At 39.8% G+C, this 15,904-nt stretch overlaps 1 protein-coding gene and 1 long non-coding RNA gene across 2 annotated transcripts; both read right to left on the reverse strand.

The window, feature by feature from the left end:
* Positions 1-7,312: 7,312 nt before the first annotated feature.
* On the reverse strand, positions 7,313-8,372 carry LOC127644421 (uncharacterized). Its single transcript, XR_007970654.1, has 3 exons — positions 8,167-8,372; positions 7,821-8,019; positions 7,313-7,539 (listed from the first exon to the last, which is right to left on the reverse strand). It is a non-coding gene; the product is annotated as an uncharacterized LOC127644421 (long non-coding RNA).
* Positions 8,373-9,875: 1,503 nt separating this feature from the next.
* On the reverse strand, positions 9,876-12,448 carry LOC127644341 (E3 SUMO-protein ligase ZBED1-like). The gene is made up of 3 exons (XM_052127479.1): positions 11,144-12,448; positions 10,772-10,922; positions 9,876-10,679 (listed from the first exon to the last, which is right to left on the reverse strand). The coding sequence occupies exons 1-3, from the start codon at positions 12,430-12,432 to the stop codon at positions 10,245-10,247; spliced, it is 1,875 nt and encodes a 624-aa protein (XP_051983439.1). The 5' UTR covers positions 12,433-12,448; the 3' UTR covers positions 9,876-10,244.
* Positions 12,449-15,904: the final 3,456 nt, after the last annotated feature.

Raw genomic sequence — 15,904 nt, forward strand, 5'->3', positions numbered from 1 at the left:
AAAAAACTTATTTGTTATTTTGAAGTTTTTTTCAAGATGATTAAATAAAAAGTTTGACAAAAAACAAGGTTCAATTGTTTGGTTTTATTTTAAATAAAGATTTTCACATTTTTTATGTTATTTTTTAAATGATGAGACTTTCAGCTTTAACTTTTTATCTTATTTTTCTGATTTTACATGATATATCTCACTGTGTCAATAAGGTAGCTCCGAAAAACTGCTTTTGTTTAGTTCTCAACCATGTCACCTGTAACTGAGTAATATTTTGTGTTGATACGACAAAGCAATAATTATTCTGTTAATAGTTTTATTACACATATAAATACAACAACTAAAGGTATGCTCTCTCTCTCTCTCTCTCCAAAGCATAAACGAGTAACAAGATCTCATTCAGTTTCATTCTGTGTCATTTGAGCCATCATTGAATCTTTGTCATGTACTTGGCACCATCTCCATATGTAATTAGAGTGAACAATCATCTCTGTCTTCTGACTTCAACTTCTGGTTGCAGCAATCTGAATCCTAATATGATTGGTTTAGAGTGCCATGATGCTGGACAACATACTACATAATTTCCAATGAAGTCATCTGATCCAGGAAAGCTTATGTGTTTATAGCAAGATAGCACATTGTGTGCTGTGTGCACATTGTGCTTTCTGTGGATTATCTAATGATCTATGCAACTGATTACATTGAGTGTGGGCTTGTTTTAATGGGAATCCCCTCCTATGAAAATGCGGCTTATAGGCAGCACTTGTTTACATGTAACATCTGTCAAGACTAACTCTTACTTAGCTATTATTTGCTACCTTTTGTCTGTGAGTAAAAAGATAGTCTGGTTGTATTCTACTCTTTGAGACCTTTCAAATGACATATGACACATTATTATTTGATCAGATACATTTTCTTACCAATTACAATAATATGTGCAGTGCAGAAGTATTACTACATTATTTAATCAGAACACTTCTGATTTGTCTGCAAATTTCAAAGTACTTGTACAGTTTTGGTCATAATGCCAACATGCATTGTAAAGTATAGCGTCTTTAAAACGATGCACTTTGTGTTGGTTAAGACTGTAATTAATATTTAGATAATTATTGGCCTGCGGGCCAATCTGAGCTTAAAAGGTTAGTCAAAACAACTTTCTGTTTTTACTTCCTATCACACTAATTATATTGCTCCATTAATTTTTAACAAAAAGAATAAATGAATAAATCTTGTTACGCTTTGCCACAAGAAGAAAAGCAAATTTTTCTTGAGGGTGCCTTTTTCTCCATGCATTTGTTGAAGGTAAACAACCTGAAAAAAAAATAAAAATAATAAACACGTAGCCTATGGCTTTGGAACGACAAGAGAGTGAGTAAATTATGAAAGAATTTTCATTTTTTGGTGCACTATTCTTGTAACAGCCTCATTAGAATGAATGGAATATTACTAAATAGGCTACAGTAGGTAGTTAATAAATAATAATAAAAGTAACGCCAACAATTCTCGTAATTTCTATGCAAACGTTTTACGGCTAAATTATAAGGAGAAAAGCCATTAGCCCATGTTACTTATGTGTTCACCAATGACTGAAAACTTGTAGCGATTCTAACAGATTTATGATGTCACGAATCGTTCGCCGCACTCGAGCGCCGCAGCAGCATCCGTCTGTTCGACACCATGACAACCGCAGCGCGCGAACGCTGGAATCTTTGCAGCTGCCTCCAATCCCAATATGAAGAAAAGATGCCGCCATACGAGCGCAAGATGCACTTCTTATTTCGAAATATTCCACGAAACGCCCGTTCCGCACTTCTGGAAGAAGACATCGGATATTAATAAAACCACCTGTATCTAGCGTCCGTCGCCAGTGTGAGTTAAATGCCCCATCCCAATGGCCGAATCTTAATATTATGTGTTCAAAGATTTGCGCCAATACGTCGTTGGTTCAAATATGCTGAAATAAGCGGTCGGTAGCAGCGCGTACAGGACTGATGAAATGCGCATTGGAGTAGGGATGCTCCTCATGCCGTTTACGCATGGAGAGCCCGCTGGGGCGTTTGTGTCGTGCGTATTAATGCATGTGTGAGTGTGTGTATATGAGAGAGTAAGAAAAGAAAATAGAGGAAAAAGACAAAAGGCTTGTACGCTTTCCACAATCTCTGCTGTGCTTCCACTGGTAGGACTATGAGGATCTCTCGAGGACGCCGCTGATGAATAGCATTTCAGACTCCCTCGAAACATAAGAAGACATAAGACCACCACGGAACATCTTCCTCACAGAGCCCTTGTTTGATACGAGGGACGATTAAACATCCACTTAGTAAGCCACATCAGGTAAGCGACGCGCAATATGCGCGTTTTCGGGTTTCATTATATTCGCTTTGAAGTTCTGAAGCGTTTAATTTTTTTTGTCGAGGATGATTTGATGCAACGCAAAAGTGAAAAGCGCACAAGCGCCTTCGTACCTGCATCTGAAGGTAACCATCCGTTCGCATCGTTTGATCAACAGGAATCGACATCCAATTGGCCAGGGAAACCTAATGTAAATAAGGTGCAAGATTGAAAACGTTCAATTATTTTGGGAAGATGTGACTGGCATTTGACACCAAGGATTTAAATTGAGAAGTTATATCAAAACATTCATGTTCTGTTTGCTTAATTATTAAGGTAGATGTGCTATCTCAACAAAGTTATTATGTATAGATTGCGTTTCTTATGCTGTGTCTTATGTGTTACTACTGCATGGATGCTGTCATTAATACTGCAGTGTTGGTTTGGATTCAACTTCCCATATTGTAATGGTTATGTAAACACAGAGCTTTCTTTTTTCAATGCATTAATGTGACTTGCAGTCACTGGTGGCTACAGGATAATTACTGCATCAATACCTGCTCATCTGTAAGGGGGGTGGGGTTGTACTTGCTTGTTCTGAATATTGGGGGGTGGGGGGGTACCTCCCCCCATCCGCCCTGGAATCTACATCCCTGGCTGAGTGTGATTTACAGGATAGACTACACTAGTTCAATGTGCCATTATGTGTGGAAACAGAAGAGAGCAAGTGTACAGATTTTGTCCCAATGGATTTGTCCATGCTTATCGCCCCAAGAGAACCTAGGGAAAAAAAAACTGAAATTGGTGTTAGCAACACTATTAGGAGGTGACAGAAAATCTTTACTGTACGTGTACTAACATTCAGTTTGTTGGTCTGAGATAGATGCTTTGAGTTTGTAAGCCAGGTGTTATTTGGGCTAGTGTCTCTGGGGATTCGATTTAACCTTGTCCCTAGTTTTTCATCTCTGGGGTCGTTATAAAATTGCACAGGAGCCACCAGGGTCGAGCCTCTCAAACTCTTGATTATAAGTGAGTGACATTGTCCCACAAATTAGATTACACTGCATGTAAGACAAACAGATTTTTTGACTGACGGCTACAGGCAAATGTATATTCAATCAAAATGTTGCACACACACACACAGAGAGAGAGAGAGATCTCCAGAAATAGCTAGAGAGAGAGAGAGAGAGAGAGATAACGTGTGCAGATGAGCATCATACTTTTAGCATTCCCTCTTCCCAGAATTACCGAATCCCTATCATACAGCCAGAGTTATCATGCACCTAGATCTATGATTTATTTTTGTTTAGTGCAACTGCATGCCATAAGGCCCGAGACTGTGATAGGCTCCAGCACGACCCGCAACCCTACTGTATGTAGGATAAGTGGCTGTAGAAAATGGATGGATGGATGCATGCCATATTCTTTATTTAGGCAATACACCCAAAACAACTTGAGAAATGTGTTCATGTGAGACATAAAACATGCAACTGACTGTGCAAAACTCATTCTTTTGCACTGTTATTGACAGTCATATGGAATCTGTACACTTAGAGTAACACAGAAAATGTTGCCGGTTTACACAGAATTGGACCACATTATCTACCGCTTGTACATTCGTAAAAGCATGTGAGTTTTAAACGACATGAGGGTGGGTAGATGATTGTTGAACTTTGTTTCAAGCAAATGATCTGCAGAAGGTGTGTCTCAATTGAATTGACTATATTTTGCCATAATGGGTGCACTGAAAAAAACAAATAGTTAGATATACTTAATTTTTATTTCACAAGATTTTGTACAGAGTTTTTCAAAGTAAATATTAATTGTATAAAACTAAGTAAAATCTACTTAACATTATGAAATTATATTGATTATAGTGAGTGAGTGAACTTAATTTAAAAATTTTAGTTAATTCAGTAACTTTTACTAACAAATATTATACACATGGTACTCAGATAAACTTAGTATAATTTTAGAGCATGTCATGTTTTGAACTCCCCTTAAGTCACTTCTCTATCTTTGAGAAAAGGCCAATGAGAATTGGCAAACAGAATGTATATGGGTATAAAAGGAGGGAAGCGTGCGTCTGTTTAGACAGATTTCTTCTTCGGAGCCGAGTGGTTGTGTTTTCTCTGAGCTGAATAAATCCACTGCTGTTCCACTCACCTCTACAAGAGCATAATGCTGTTGGAGATACAGAGCAAATCAGCAGCTTTTCTCTTGTCTGCAACCCAGTACAGACTACACACCTGAGCACTTCGAAAGCCACCTAAAAGAGTACAGACAACTAAAAGAGTATATTTCTCTAAAAGAGTACAACACTTGGACATTGAAAGTCTTTTTAAAGACGCATCTTTTTCAAGATGCCCTTCCATCCTTGTGTTATTCCTGGATGTGGTCGTTACCTCTCCGCATCAGATGGCCACGGGCGCTGACTCATGTGTCTGGGCAGTGAACACACTGAGGCAGCATTTTTGGATGGTTCATGTTCTCGCTGTAAGAACATGACCATGGCAATATTGCGGTCATGGCTTTCCTTCTTCCTTATTTGCAAACAGTGAAACCATGCAAGCTCATTAATTATTCAAGCATAGTGCATGCTTGAAACACCAGCTTCGAAAAGTGAAGTAAAATGTCCTTCTTTTATTTACAAGTGAAATGAACTCAAATTAGCAAATAAATATGACCAGGTTTTCTACTTGTAAAAATAACAAACAATCATAAATAATATTTAGCATACATTTTTACATGTTTGAATGTAGAATTTACTTACAATTTTCAAGACCATGCTTTAACTTATTCTATGTAGAAAGTACTTAATCTTACATTTAAATTTTGTACATTTATTCATTTGGCAGACACTTTTATCCAAAGCGACTAACAAAGAGGAACACATAAGCCAATCATTTTAAGATTAAGATTCAACTTTGTTGTCATTGTGCAGAGTACAGGTACAAAGCCAATGAAATGCAGTTGTTTTCGCATATCCCAACTAAGCTGGGGTCAGAGCGCAGGGTTAGCCATGAAACAGCGCCCCAGGAGCAGATTGGGTCAAGGGCCTTGCTCAAGGGCCCAACAGTGGTATCTTGGCAGTGCTGGGGCTTGAACCCACGACCTTTCGGTCAGTAACCCAGAGCCTTAATCGCTGAGTCCAAGAGGGATAAAGGCAACTGGAGATGGCAGTGTGACAGAGAGAGTGTTGTGGGCAGCTGCCTAACACCTGTGTGTGTGTGTCTCTTTTGGTTGAGTTTTTAATTACAAGCCAGTTCTCCCCTCCTCCTTTCCATTGAAAGTGTTATAGCCATATAACAAAGTTTCACTATCATCAGGATAGCATTCAAAACAGATTACAGTGCAACAGACATTTTGTTAGTGACTGGTTAAGTGCTCATGGAAAAGAAGTGTTTTAGCTGTTTTTTGAAGACAAAAAGTGAGTTATTTTCACGGATGGAGTTGGGAAGGTAATTCCACCAACATGGTATAATGAAGCGAAAGTCCTGGAAAGTGTTTTGGTGCCTGTTCCTTAGCCGACCTTCTAGTGGGTGCGTAGCTCTGCAGAAATTATTTTAGGTACGTATGCTGGAGCAGACCCAGTAACAGTTTTGTATGCCAGAATCAGAGCTTTGAACTTGATACGTGCATCAATCGGCAGCAATTGAACCGAGACAAGGAGTGGTGGAACATGCACTCTCTTTGTCTGATTAAAGACCAGACATGCTCCTTTGGCGAGTGCATTCTGGATCATTTGCAGGGGTCTAATTGCACATGCAGGGAGGCCTGCAATGAGAGCATTACAGTAGTCCAGTCTAGTCATTACAAGTGACTGAACAAGAACTTGTGTGGCATGTTCAGAGAGGAAGGGTCTTATCTTTCTGATATTGTAGAGTGCAAATCTACATGACCTTGTGGTCTGTGAGATGTGGTCTGTGAAATTTTGATGGTTATTGATGGTTTCCCCTAGATTTTTGACCGTTTCGGAAGGCGTTAATATATTTGCACCCAGCTGCATGGTGATGTTGTGTTCAACAGCAGGGTTGTCTGGAAAGACAAGGAGTTCGGTCTTGGCTGGGTTAAGTTGCAGGTGGTGTTCCTTCATCCAGGCCGAGATGTCTGCCAGGCAGGCAGAGATTCGAGCAGTCACTGTGGTGTCGTTGGGCTGGAAAGACAAGTAGAGTTGCATGTTATCAGCATAGTAGTTGTAAGAGAAAGCATGTGCCTGAATGATGGGTTCCAGTGATGTTGTATATATAGAGAAGTGAGCCCTGAGGTACCCTAGTAAGTAGCTGATGTGACTTGGACACCTCACATCTCCAGGCTAACTTGAAGGACTTACCTGAGAGATAGGAATTAAACCAGTCAAGCACAGTTCCTGTGATACCCAGCGAAGAGAGGGTGGAGAGTAAGATCTGATGGTTGACTGTGTCGAAGGCTGCAGAAAGGTCCAGTAGAATCAGGATGGATGATCTGGATTCAGCTTTCGCCTGTCTCAGCGACAGACAGCAGGGCAGTCTCGGTGGAGTGTCCACTTTTGAAGACTGACTGATTGTCATCCAGCAGCTTGTTCTGTGATTTGATTGAAAACTGCCCTTTCAAGTGTTTTGCCATGAATGGGATGAGAGAGACTGGTCTGTAGTGTTCTATTTGAGTGGGTTAAGTGCACGTTTCTTCAACAGCAGGGTTAACAGAGCTTGCTTAAATGTAGTGGGAAAGGTGCTTGTAAGTAGAGATGTGTTAATTATGTGAGTGAGTGCAGGTAAGATGGATGGAGAGATGACCTGGCAAAGGTGAGAAGGAATGGGGCCAAGAGAACAGGTGGTGGGGTGGTTGTAGAGGAGGATATTAGAGACCTCGGCGTCAGTCAGATTAGAGAACAGAGACATATGAGTTGCATAAAGGAGATGGGTGTTTGACAGGGTGAGGTGCTGAGAATGTATTGCAGATGGTTGTAACCTTCTGGTGGTGGGGGGAGGACAGAGAAGTGTGTTGAATGTTCTAAACAAGCTGCAAGTGTCTGTGATGCTGTTGATCTTGTTCTGGTAGTAGGAAGTTTTTGCAGATTTAACATTATCTGAAAAAGTTGCAAGCAGAGACTGATACTTACCTAGCTCTGCTGGATCTTTAGATTTCCACCATCTCCTCTCAGCTGCCCTGAGGTCAGTCCGATGTTCACGAAGCACGTCAGAGAGCCAGGGGCTGGGTGGTGTAGTATGTGCTGGCCTTGAGAGGAGAAGACAGATATTGTCTAGACAGGTTGTTAAAGTAGAGCTTAGTATGTCTTTGGCAGTGTTTACTTCAAGGGTGGACAATACATTTTGTGTGGGAAGAGAGGTAGAGACAGCAGTGAAAAGACGAGCGGGTGAAAGAGAACAGAGATTACGGCGAAAAGAAACCAAAGGTGGAGTCTTTTTAATGTAGATTGGAGAGTCATGTTGAATTGAAAAAGTAGTGATCAGAGACATGTAAAGGAGTAACAAGAATATTTGAGTTGGTACAGTTACGTGTAAAAACGAGGTCCATCTGGTTGCCCGATCTGTGAGTTGCTGTGGTGCTTAGACTTTTCAAGTCAAATGAGGCCAGAAGAGCATTCAGTTCAGTGGCCTGGGGCTTGTGTTGGTGTATGTTGAAATCACCAAGAACCACAAGTGGCTTAACATCCTCCGGGAATGAGGAGAGCAGGACATCCTAATGCCAGCTGACCTGGAGGGCGATAAATGACAAGATGTATTTTTGTGGGTTGGATTGTAGTAATAGCATGGAATTCAAAAGTAGTATTGTTACATAGAGACGAGTGTTTTGAAAAAGTCCAGTTGTTATGAATGAGCAAACCTGTTCCCCCACCCCTACCTGTGTGTCGAGGGGTGTGAGAGAAGGAGAAGTTGTTGGAGAGAGCAGCAGGTGTTGCTGTATCCTCTGGACATATCCATGTTTCTGTCAGTGCCAGGATGCTGAGGGTGGACTGTGTGGCAAAGGCTGGAATGAAATAAGCTTTGTTTCCAGCTGACTGGCAGTTCCAAATTCCCACTGAGCGGAGCAGGTGCTGAAGTGCAAAGTGGCCGTAGGTTGTGTGGGTTGCATTTTGTCTTGCATCTATATCGTGTAAACGGTCTGTAACAGATAACAGGGATGTGCTTGAAGGTGTTATTCATGAAGTAGACATGTTAGTATGTACAAGGAAAATAAGAAAAGAGAAAAATTTTAAAAGATTCTTAAGTGCTATGGTGAGTGGCGCCTTGTTGGTGTCTTTACTCGGCGGACTCGCACAGGTAGACTCGCTGGTCTTGACATGAGGAGGGCTTGACACGTGGGCTACCACTTCTGCTGCCGCTTCCGCATCAGCATTCACATCAAATATATACATGATGCTAACGAGCCGTACACTTGAAAAAGTAGGACACGCCTTAATGCTACTTAGCACAATGCTAGTAACGTGGGCAACCGAAACAGTACACCGCAAATAAATTATTCTAAACTTTAGCAATAAATAATACTCTAAAATAAGTGAAGCACTGTTTATAGACACTAAAAACAATGATGGTTTTACACACACTGGACAAACAACTCTAAATCTAGCAGTGAATACCCCGGGACAAGTCAAAACAATATAGTGTAACTGGTCTGTCGTCTGCGTTGTGTTTTCGGGTTGCGTATGAGAAGAACAGGACAGCATTCGGCAGCTCACAAATCTTTAATTCCTGATATACAAACAAATGTAAATCAGCCTCTTAGTGAAAGTCGCCCTCGTTAATGCTATAAAACAAATGTGATGTACACTTGTCACATGTGCTCTCATTTAACATTTAGGCCCAGATGCAAAAATATCAATTAATCGGGATGAAATTACAAAAATAAACACACAAATAGGTAAAATAATATTATACACATGAATTAGAGTGAAAATATAGACATAAAAGCAACAATTAAAATTAGGATTAAAGATGATTATCAGGAGCCCAAAATAACCTCACCTCTCACTGCATCACCAATGCAAAGAGGAAGAGGAGGGGACAGAACGGGAAATTATATTGAGTCATGACATCACATTAATTAAAGAGAAAGGTACTCACTTCACTTAGGCAGTCATATCAGGTACATGTAAACGAACAATTTTGTGAGAATTCTAAAACTATACATACATTTAACTAGTGCTGGGTTTCGATTCAAATTTCAAGAATCGATTCGATTCCGATTCTCAATATCTTGAATCGATTATCATTATTCGATTCGATCCGATCTTCGAGATTTAGATAAGCGTTTTTGAAAAAAGCACTTTTTTTTTCCAGCTGTTACCTGAATTACAGGACTGTAGTTATGCAACATATTGATACTATTATTATAGACATTCAACTGCAAATTAATGGAGTACTGATCTTTGTAAAGAACAATCCCCTTCCAGAGTGTTGATACAACTGCTTTCACAAACTTGTACTGGTGTAGACGACAGAAGGCGTAGAGGTATATCAGCAGCAGTAGACTGATTATTTAGACGTAACCTGAAGTATTATTAAAATGACATTAAGAATTTTCCAAAAAGTTCCTACAGTTCAGATGCACCTTTATTTTTTATTTTAACATTTCAACATTTAAGAACACTTTTGTTCTAAGCCTGTGCAAATGTAAACAGATTGTTTGTTACTGGCTTGGCTTCACAGTAAACAGACAACATTACACAGAATGTAAATAAAATTTGAACTTAAAAAACCTTTAGAAAACACAAGTGTGTCACAGTAGTGTGTAAAACCTTCAAGTACTCCAGGTATAAGACATTAAATTGCCTTTAAAGTGTATTTGTGTAAACTGGTCATTTAAAACTAAAATAGTAGATACAAAAATAAATAAAAACTGGAAAAGGCCTTGCCTATTAAAGTGCAAATAAAAATAAAACTGGAAATTAAACTTGTCTTAACCCAGAGTATGAACTACCATCACTCAGGATCAGGAATAGAAAGATTCTTCTGCAGGAACAGTAGCTCATTGACATGCCCAGGTGTAAGGCAACTTCTTTTGGCAGTAATGATGTCACCTGCAGTTGAAAAAACCCTCTCAGATGTGACACTGGTTCCTGGGACACAGAGATATCGCTTTGCCATGCAAGCCAAAAGAGGATACTCCTTTTCATTCTCCCGCCACCAGATGAGAGGATTGTCCTGCAGTCCTGCAGGTCTCCTTTCCCTGTACCTTTTGATCTCGTCTTCTGCCTCTGCCGCTTTAGTTTTCTGTGGTCCTACTTCCTGTTGTGGTCTGTAGGCTTCCCCAAGGAGAGACTCCAAAGCACTGGATTGCTTGAATTGCTTGGGTGCCGGAGGTTGGGGTTCCACCTCTTCCTCCACTCCATCAACTTCATCAGCAGCATCATCTTGCTGTGTAAAAAGAGAAAGAGAATTTGTGTGTGTGTGAGTGAAAGAGAGAGTGGACTTTTTCCACTGAGTTTCTTTTTAAAATGATTACTTACATTACATGGATCTTCCTCCATCCCACACACTGCTTCAGTCTGGAGTCTGGAGAAGGTCTTGTCTCGCTCCTCCTCATTCAGGAATGGCAGAGCTTTGAAACGTGGATCAATAGCTGAAGCTATGTACAGCATGTCCTTCTGGTTTACATACCTGGAATTAAAATTTCACACATTTTGATCAATTTATCCCCCTGAGGAGGACAATGTCTTTCTATAATGAAGTGTCCTTATATATATATATATATTTATACACAGTAAAATAGTCTCATATCACTCACACTCTCACACACACAAACAGACACACTCACTCAGACACTCACACACACACACACACACACACACACACACACACACACACACACACAGGCCTACCTTGTGCTTAAGTTTTTCTTGATCTCATCCTTCATGTCCTTAACAACTCTGGAGTCTTCTGGGAGACTGGTCATCTCTTTCAGCAGCTGAGCATGCAGAGGTGCTATCACTGAGAGAGTTGGGCACTTTTCTTCTGACATTACTTGAGTGGCTGTCTTCATTGGCTTTAGAGCTCTAACCACATCTTCTGCATCTGTTATGTCCTCTTCCTTCAGACTGCAAAGATCCTTTTCATTTCTCCGCACATCAGGTGAGAGCAGAGCGGCAGAGATCGCGGGTTGCTGCTCTAAAAAGCGCTCAAGCATTTCTAGTGCACTGTTCCAACGAGTCACCACATCAATTTTGAGCTTGTGTGCATTCAGCTGCAGTAGCTTCTGCTTTTCTTTGAGGATACGGGTGGCAGTTGTACTGCGATGAAAGAACTTTGCGATGTGCCTTACTCTCCCAAGAAGTCGTGCAACATTCGGCAGTTTGAGACCGGCTTGCGAGGCCAGGTTGATTATGTGCGCGAAGCAGCCGACGTGGGTTAGCCCCGTAATCTCAACCGCACGGACCATATTCGCCGCGTTGTCAGTGACTATGGCTGGGTCTTTACTCATCAGCCCCCACTCCTCCATAGCTTTGGTTAACATTTCAGCTAAACAGACAGAGCGATGGTTCGTTTCAACTTCTGTTGTCTGCAGCACGTAAGACACGAGGTTCCAGAGCTCGTCTATGTAGTGTACTGTCACACTCATGTAACATTCCGTAGCTACAGATGTCCATGTGTCACTCGTAATGCCCACCCTCTCTGCGGTCTTAAGCTTACACATTACACCATCTTTTACTGTCTGGTACATGTTGGGGATCACTTCTTCAGACAGACGTTTGCGAGACACAATGACATAATTTGGTTCCATTACCTTCATTAGCCGCCTGAATCCCACGTTCTCAACAACAGAATACGGGCGCATATCTTTACAAATGAAGCCCGCAATCGCCTCAGTTATTTTGACAGAGCGAGCAGAATTAGTTGGCAGTTGTAGAGTTTTTTTCAGCGTCATCTGTTGCGGTCCGGTGGCAGGCTTGGATAATATGATGTCTTGATGATGTCGCATCATGTGGTTCCTGAGATTAGTAGTATTTCCACAATACTTCACCTCCATTTGGCAGGCTTTGCAAATTGCTTTGCTTTTGTCAAGCTCGTTCTCTGTATTTCTTGTTCTGAACCCGAAATGGTGCCAGATCGGAGCTTTGAGCGTTTCAGGAGTTTTCAAAGCAACCGCTTGCTTAACGTCACTGACCGCCATATTCGTTGTTTTAATGTCCTTCCACCTCGCGCGCATGCGTGAATTTAAGTTAAAGTTCACGGGGAAAATGTAGGCCTATTATAACTGTGATTTTGTGAAAAAAAAAAAAAAAATCGATCCTCTGAGTTACGGATCGATCTTTTGAAATTAAAATGAAAATCGATTCAGAATTGGTGAATCGATTTTTTCAACACAGCCCTGCATTTAACAGTACACTTTATGTACCTGTTACAATAGCACACAAACCAAAACACGTTTAAGCGACGCAAGTTCAAGCCAGTGAACAAACAGCACAATTCTAGCAATGAATACTACACAACAAAGTAAAACAATGAAATAAACACACTCACACGCAACTGCAGACTCCTGTAGATACATCGCTTCTCCACCTCTTTTATGGTATATATATATATATATATATATATATATATATATATTTATACAAACATACATACATACATATACAGTGGCAAGACAAATTATGTGAACCCTTTGGAATACCTGCATTTATGTATACATTTGTCTTAAAACCAGGTTTGATCTTAATCTGTTACATTAATGAAGAAACACAATTTATTTTTTACTAATAACACGCAAATTATTATATCGGTCTTGTACATATTGAATACATCATTCAAACATTCACAGTGTAGGTTGTAAAAAGTATGTGAACTCATAGGCTAATGACATCAACAAAAGCTAATTAGAGTCAGGAGTTGGCAAACCTGCCATCCAATTAATGAGTTTGGAGGTGTGGGTTAGAGCTACTTTGACTTATAGTTGGGAAGGTTTGCACAAGAAGCATCTGCTGACGTGGACCACGCCTTGCAATCTCAGAAGACCTACGATCAATAATTGTTGCTTTGCATAAAGCTGGAAAGTGTTACAAAGTTATCTTGAAGAAATTAGATATTCATCTGTCCACAGTAAATGGAGATGATTTATTACCAGCCAAGATGAAGGGCACAACACAGATTGCTCAATGAGGTAAAAAAGAACCTCAGAGTGACAGCTAAAGACTTGAAGGAATCATTGGATATATATATATATTGGAAGTTGCATTCAAAATCCACTTGGCTCAAAAATTAGAGGGTTGAATGGGTATGAAGCTTCTGCATAAAGTGAAAGATTGGCAAAGTGTACGTTATCCAGTGTAAGTTCTCCAGAATCCTTACTCTGGATTGTTGATCTTATTTCATCATTGTGGCTCTTGGGCATAATTTAGGACAAGAACATAAAGTGACAGGCATATTGGGTAAGAAGGAAAGATTCTCCTAATGTGGGGGCTGTAGAAACCTGAATTTCTATAAAAGAGTGGAAACGACAGTGAAAGCGTGGAAGAGGATGGAGAAAAAAGGGAAAGAAATACAGACAAAGGAAGAAGGACAGATTTATTCTGTTAGAAGATAATACATTTAATAGAATTCCAGGGTGTCTGGTGGCTTATGCTGTCTGGCTCTGCTGTGACTAAGTGCTTCAGACCAGCAGAAGTCACCTCCATTGTGGTCCAGAGTCATACAAGCTGCTTACGTGGTTCATATAAAATCAAAGCCCATAAATGAAACTGTCAGTGCTCTTTAGCAAGAGTAATGTGCCATTACTGGGCATACTGAATGTACAGTCCCATACTGTTTTTGTCTTTACAAATATGCTGTGGATGCATTGCCGGCTGTGATTATTTTCCCAATTGCATCTGAACTTCAGTTAATTTTAAATGATTGTGTTTCCAAAATGGATCATTGAATCTGTTTTAAAACTTGTTATGTTGAGACTGACTGACTTTACTTTTATATTAGGTTGCTCTGAACTAATCAAAACCCACACTGATTGTTCCCTTGGAACGCTGATCATACCACTGATTAGTGTGCCAAGCAACACCTGTTCTCCACTAATTCACTCCCTTCTTAAGCCCGTCTTGTTCTCAGTATCTTTTCTAGATTATTGTTTGTTCTTGAGTACTAATTTCACTCTCTCTGCCTTGTTGGTCCTGTCTTGTGTATCTGTTGGTTGTCCGCATGTCGGATGTGTGGTTGTCTTGCAGTATTGCTGCGTGTCAGCTGGTCTTTCATGGAGGATACCTTGTCTCTGCCCGCGCGTGTCGGGAGAAAAGTTTGCTCATCTCTGCTGGGCGTTGTTCTGCATCTCACTAAGATTCAACTGAGGATTTTATTAATCTGTTTCCTGACATCCACAACGCACACACACATCCTTCGAACACACTCTTAATGGATTGCCCTTTGTGCGACTATGACACGTACACCATTGGAGATTGCTTCCTGCTTCAGCCAGTGTCGGGATTTTCTACATTCCTCAACCTAGTGACTGCTCATTAGTGTTAATAAATCCTTTTAACTGTTCCTCTGCTCTTGTGTCTGTTTGTCTCAATATCGTTCGTTCACGTTTCTATACCTTCATTTTTGAAAATTGTTTACGTGGCTAGGATGTTTCGTGGAACTTTCCTGGTGAAATGAACACGAGGCACTACAACAATAACTTTTATTCACTTTCACACAAATCACAAGTAAAGCAATAGATTATCAGTTAATAAACACATATTATTCACCCTCTTCACACACTTCTATGTTATGACATCAAAACACTTTTACTAGAGACTTGTCAGGCAATACATTTTAACATCTGCATTACATAACCAACTTGATTTACAAGCTTCTTCTAGTGCGATCAAATTGTGTGGTAGTTCAACTGATTGAGCATTGCACTTGCAATGCAAAAGGTATGAGTATGAGTTTCGAAGAGCAGGCGAGTCGACATGTGAGCCGAAAGTGTTATAGAAGCACCACAAAATTACGTGTTTGCTACAGTTGAATTGTTTTTCATCTTACATTTGCTTCTCTGACACTATCGGCTAAGTTTATGTTTGGTGTTTAGGGTAGACAGATAGGATGGTTTTGTTGAACAAAAAAAGATAGATTCAACATCTGGTCATTTATCATAAATCTAAATATCAAATATCTTGCCATCAGGCTTGGGAGGGTTACTTTTAAATGTATTCCACTACAGATTACAGAATACATGCTGTAAAATGTAATTTGTAACGTATTCCATTAGATTACTCAAGGTCAGTAACATATTCTAAAACTCTGTTTTACTTCTTAAGCACTTGTATATTTTTTCACTTGTTTTGACTATAAAAACTCAATTCAGTAAGACAAAATACACATGTTAAAAATACATTCTCTGAAAAACCTAAATGGAGTGTTGTTTCTTAAACAAGATAAATCAAGGTGATCTTTTTTAGAAGGATTTGTAGATCTTTTCACAGGAAAACAATACAAAAATGATCATCAAGAATATGATTTTTGCCCTAATATCAAAGGTCTTATTGAAAAAAGAAATTATGATCTGAAGTGAATTTTCTTGATAAAAAAATATGATCGTGCCTGGAAACATGTGAATGTAAAATGGTTAGAAATAGCATTTTAGCTTAGCATAAAGCTGACAATTTACACAA

This window comes from Xyrauchen texanus, chromosome 5 (genome assembly GCF_025860055.1).
Source record: "Xyrauchen texanus isolate HMW12.3.18 chromosome 5, RBS_HiC_50CHRs, whole genome shotgun sequence".
NCBI classification, from domain to species: Eukaryota; Metazoa; Chordata; class Actinopteri; order Cypriniformes; family Catostomidae; genus Xyrauchen; species Xyrauchen texanus.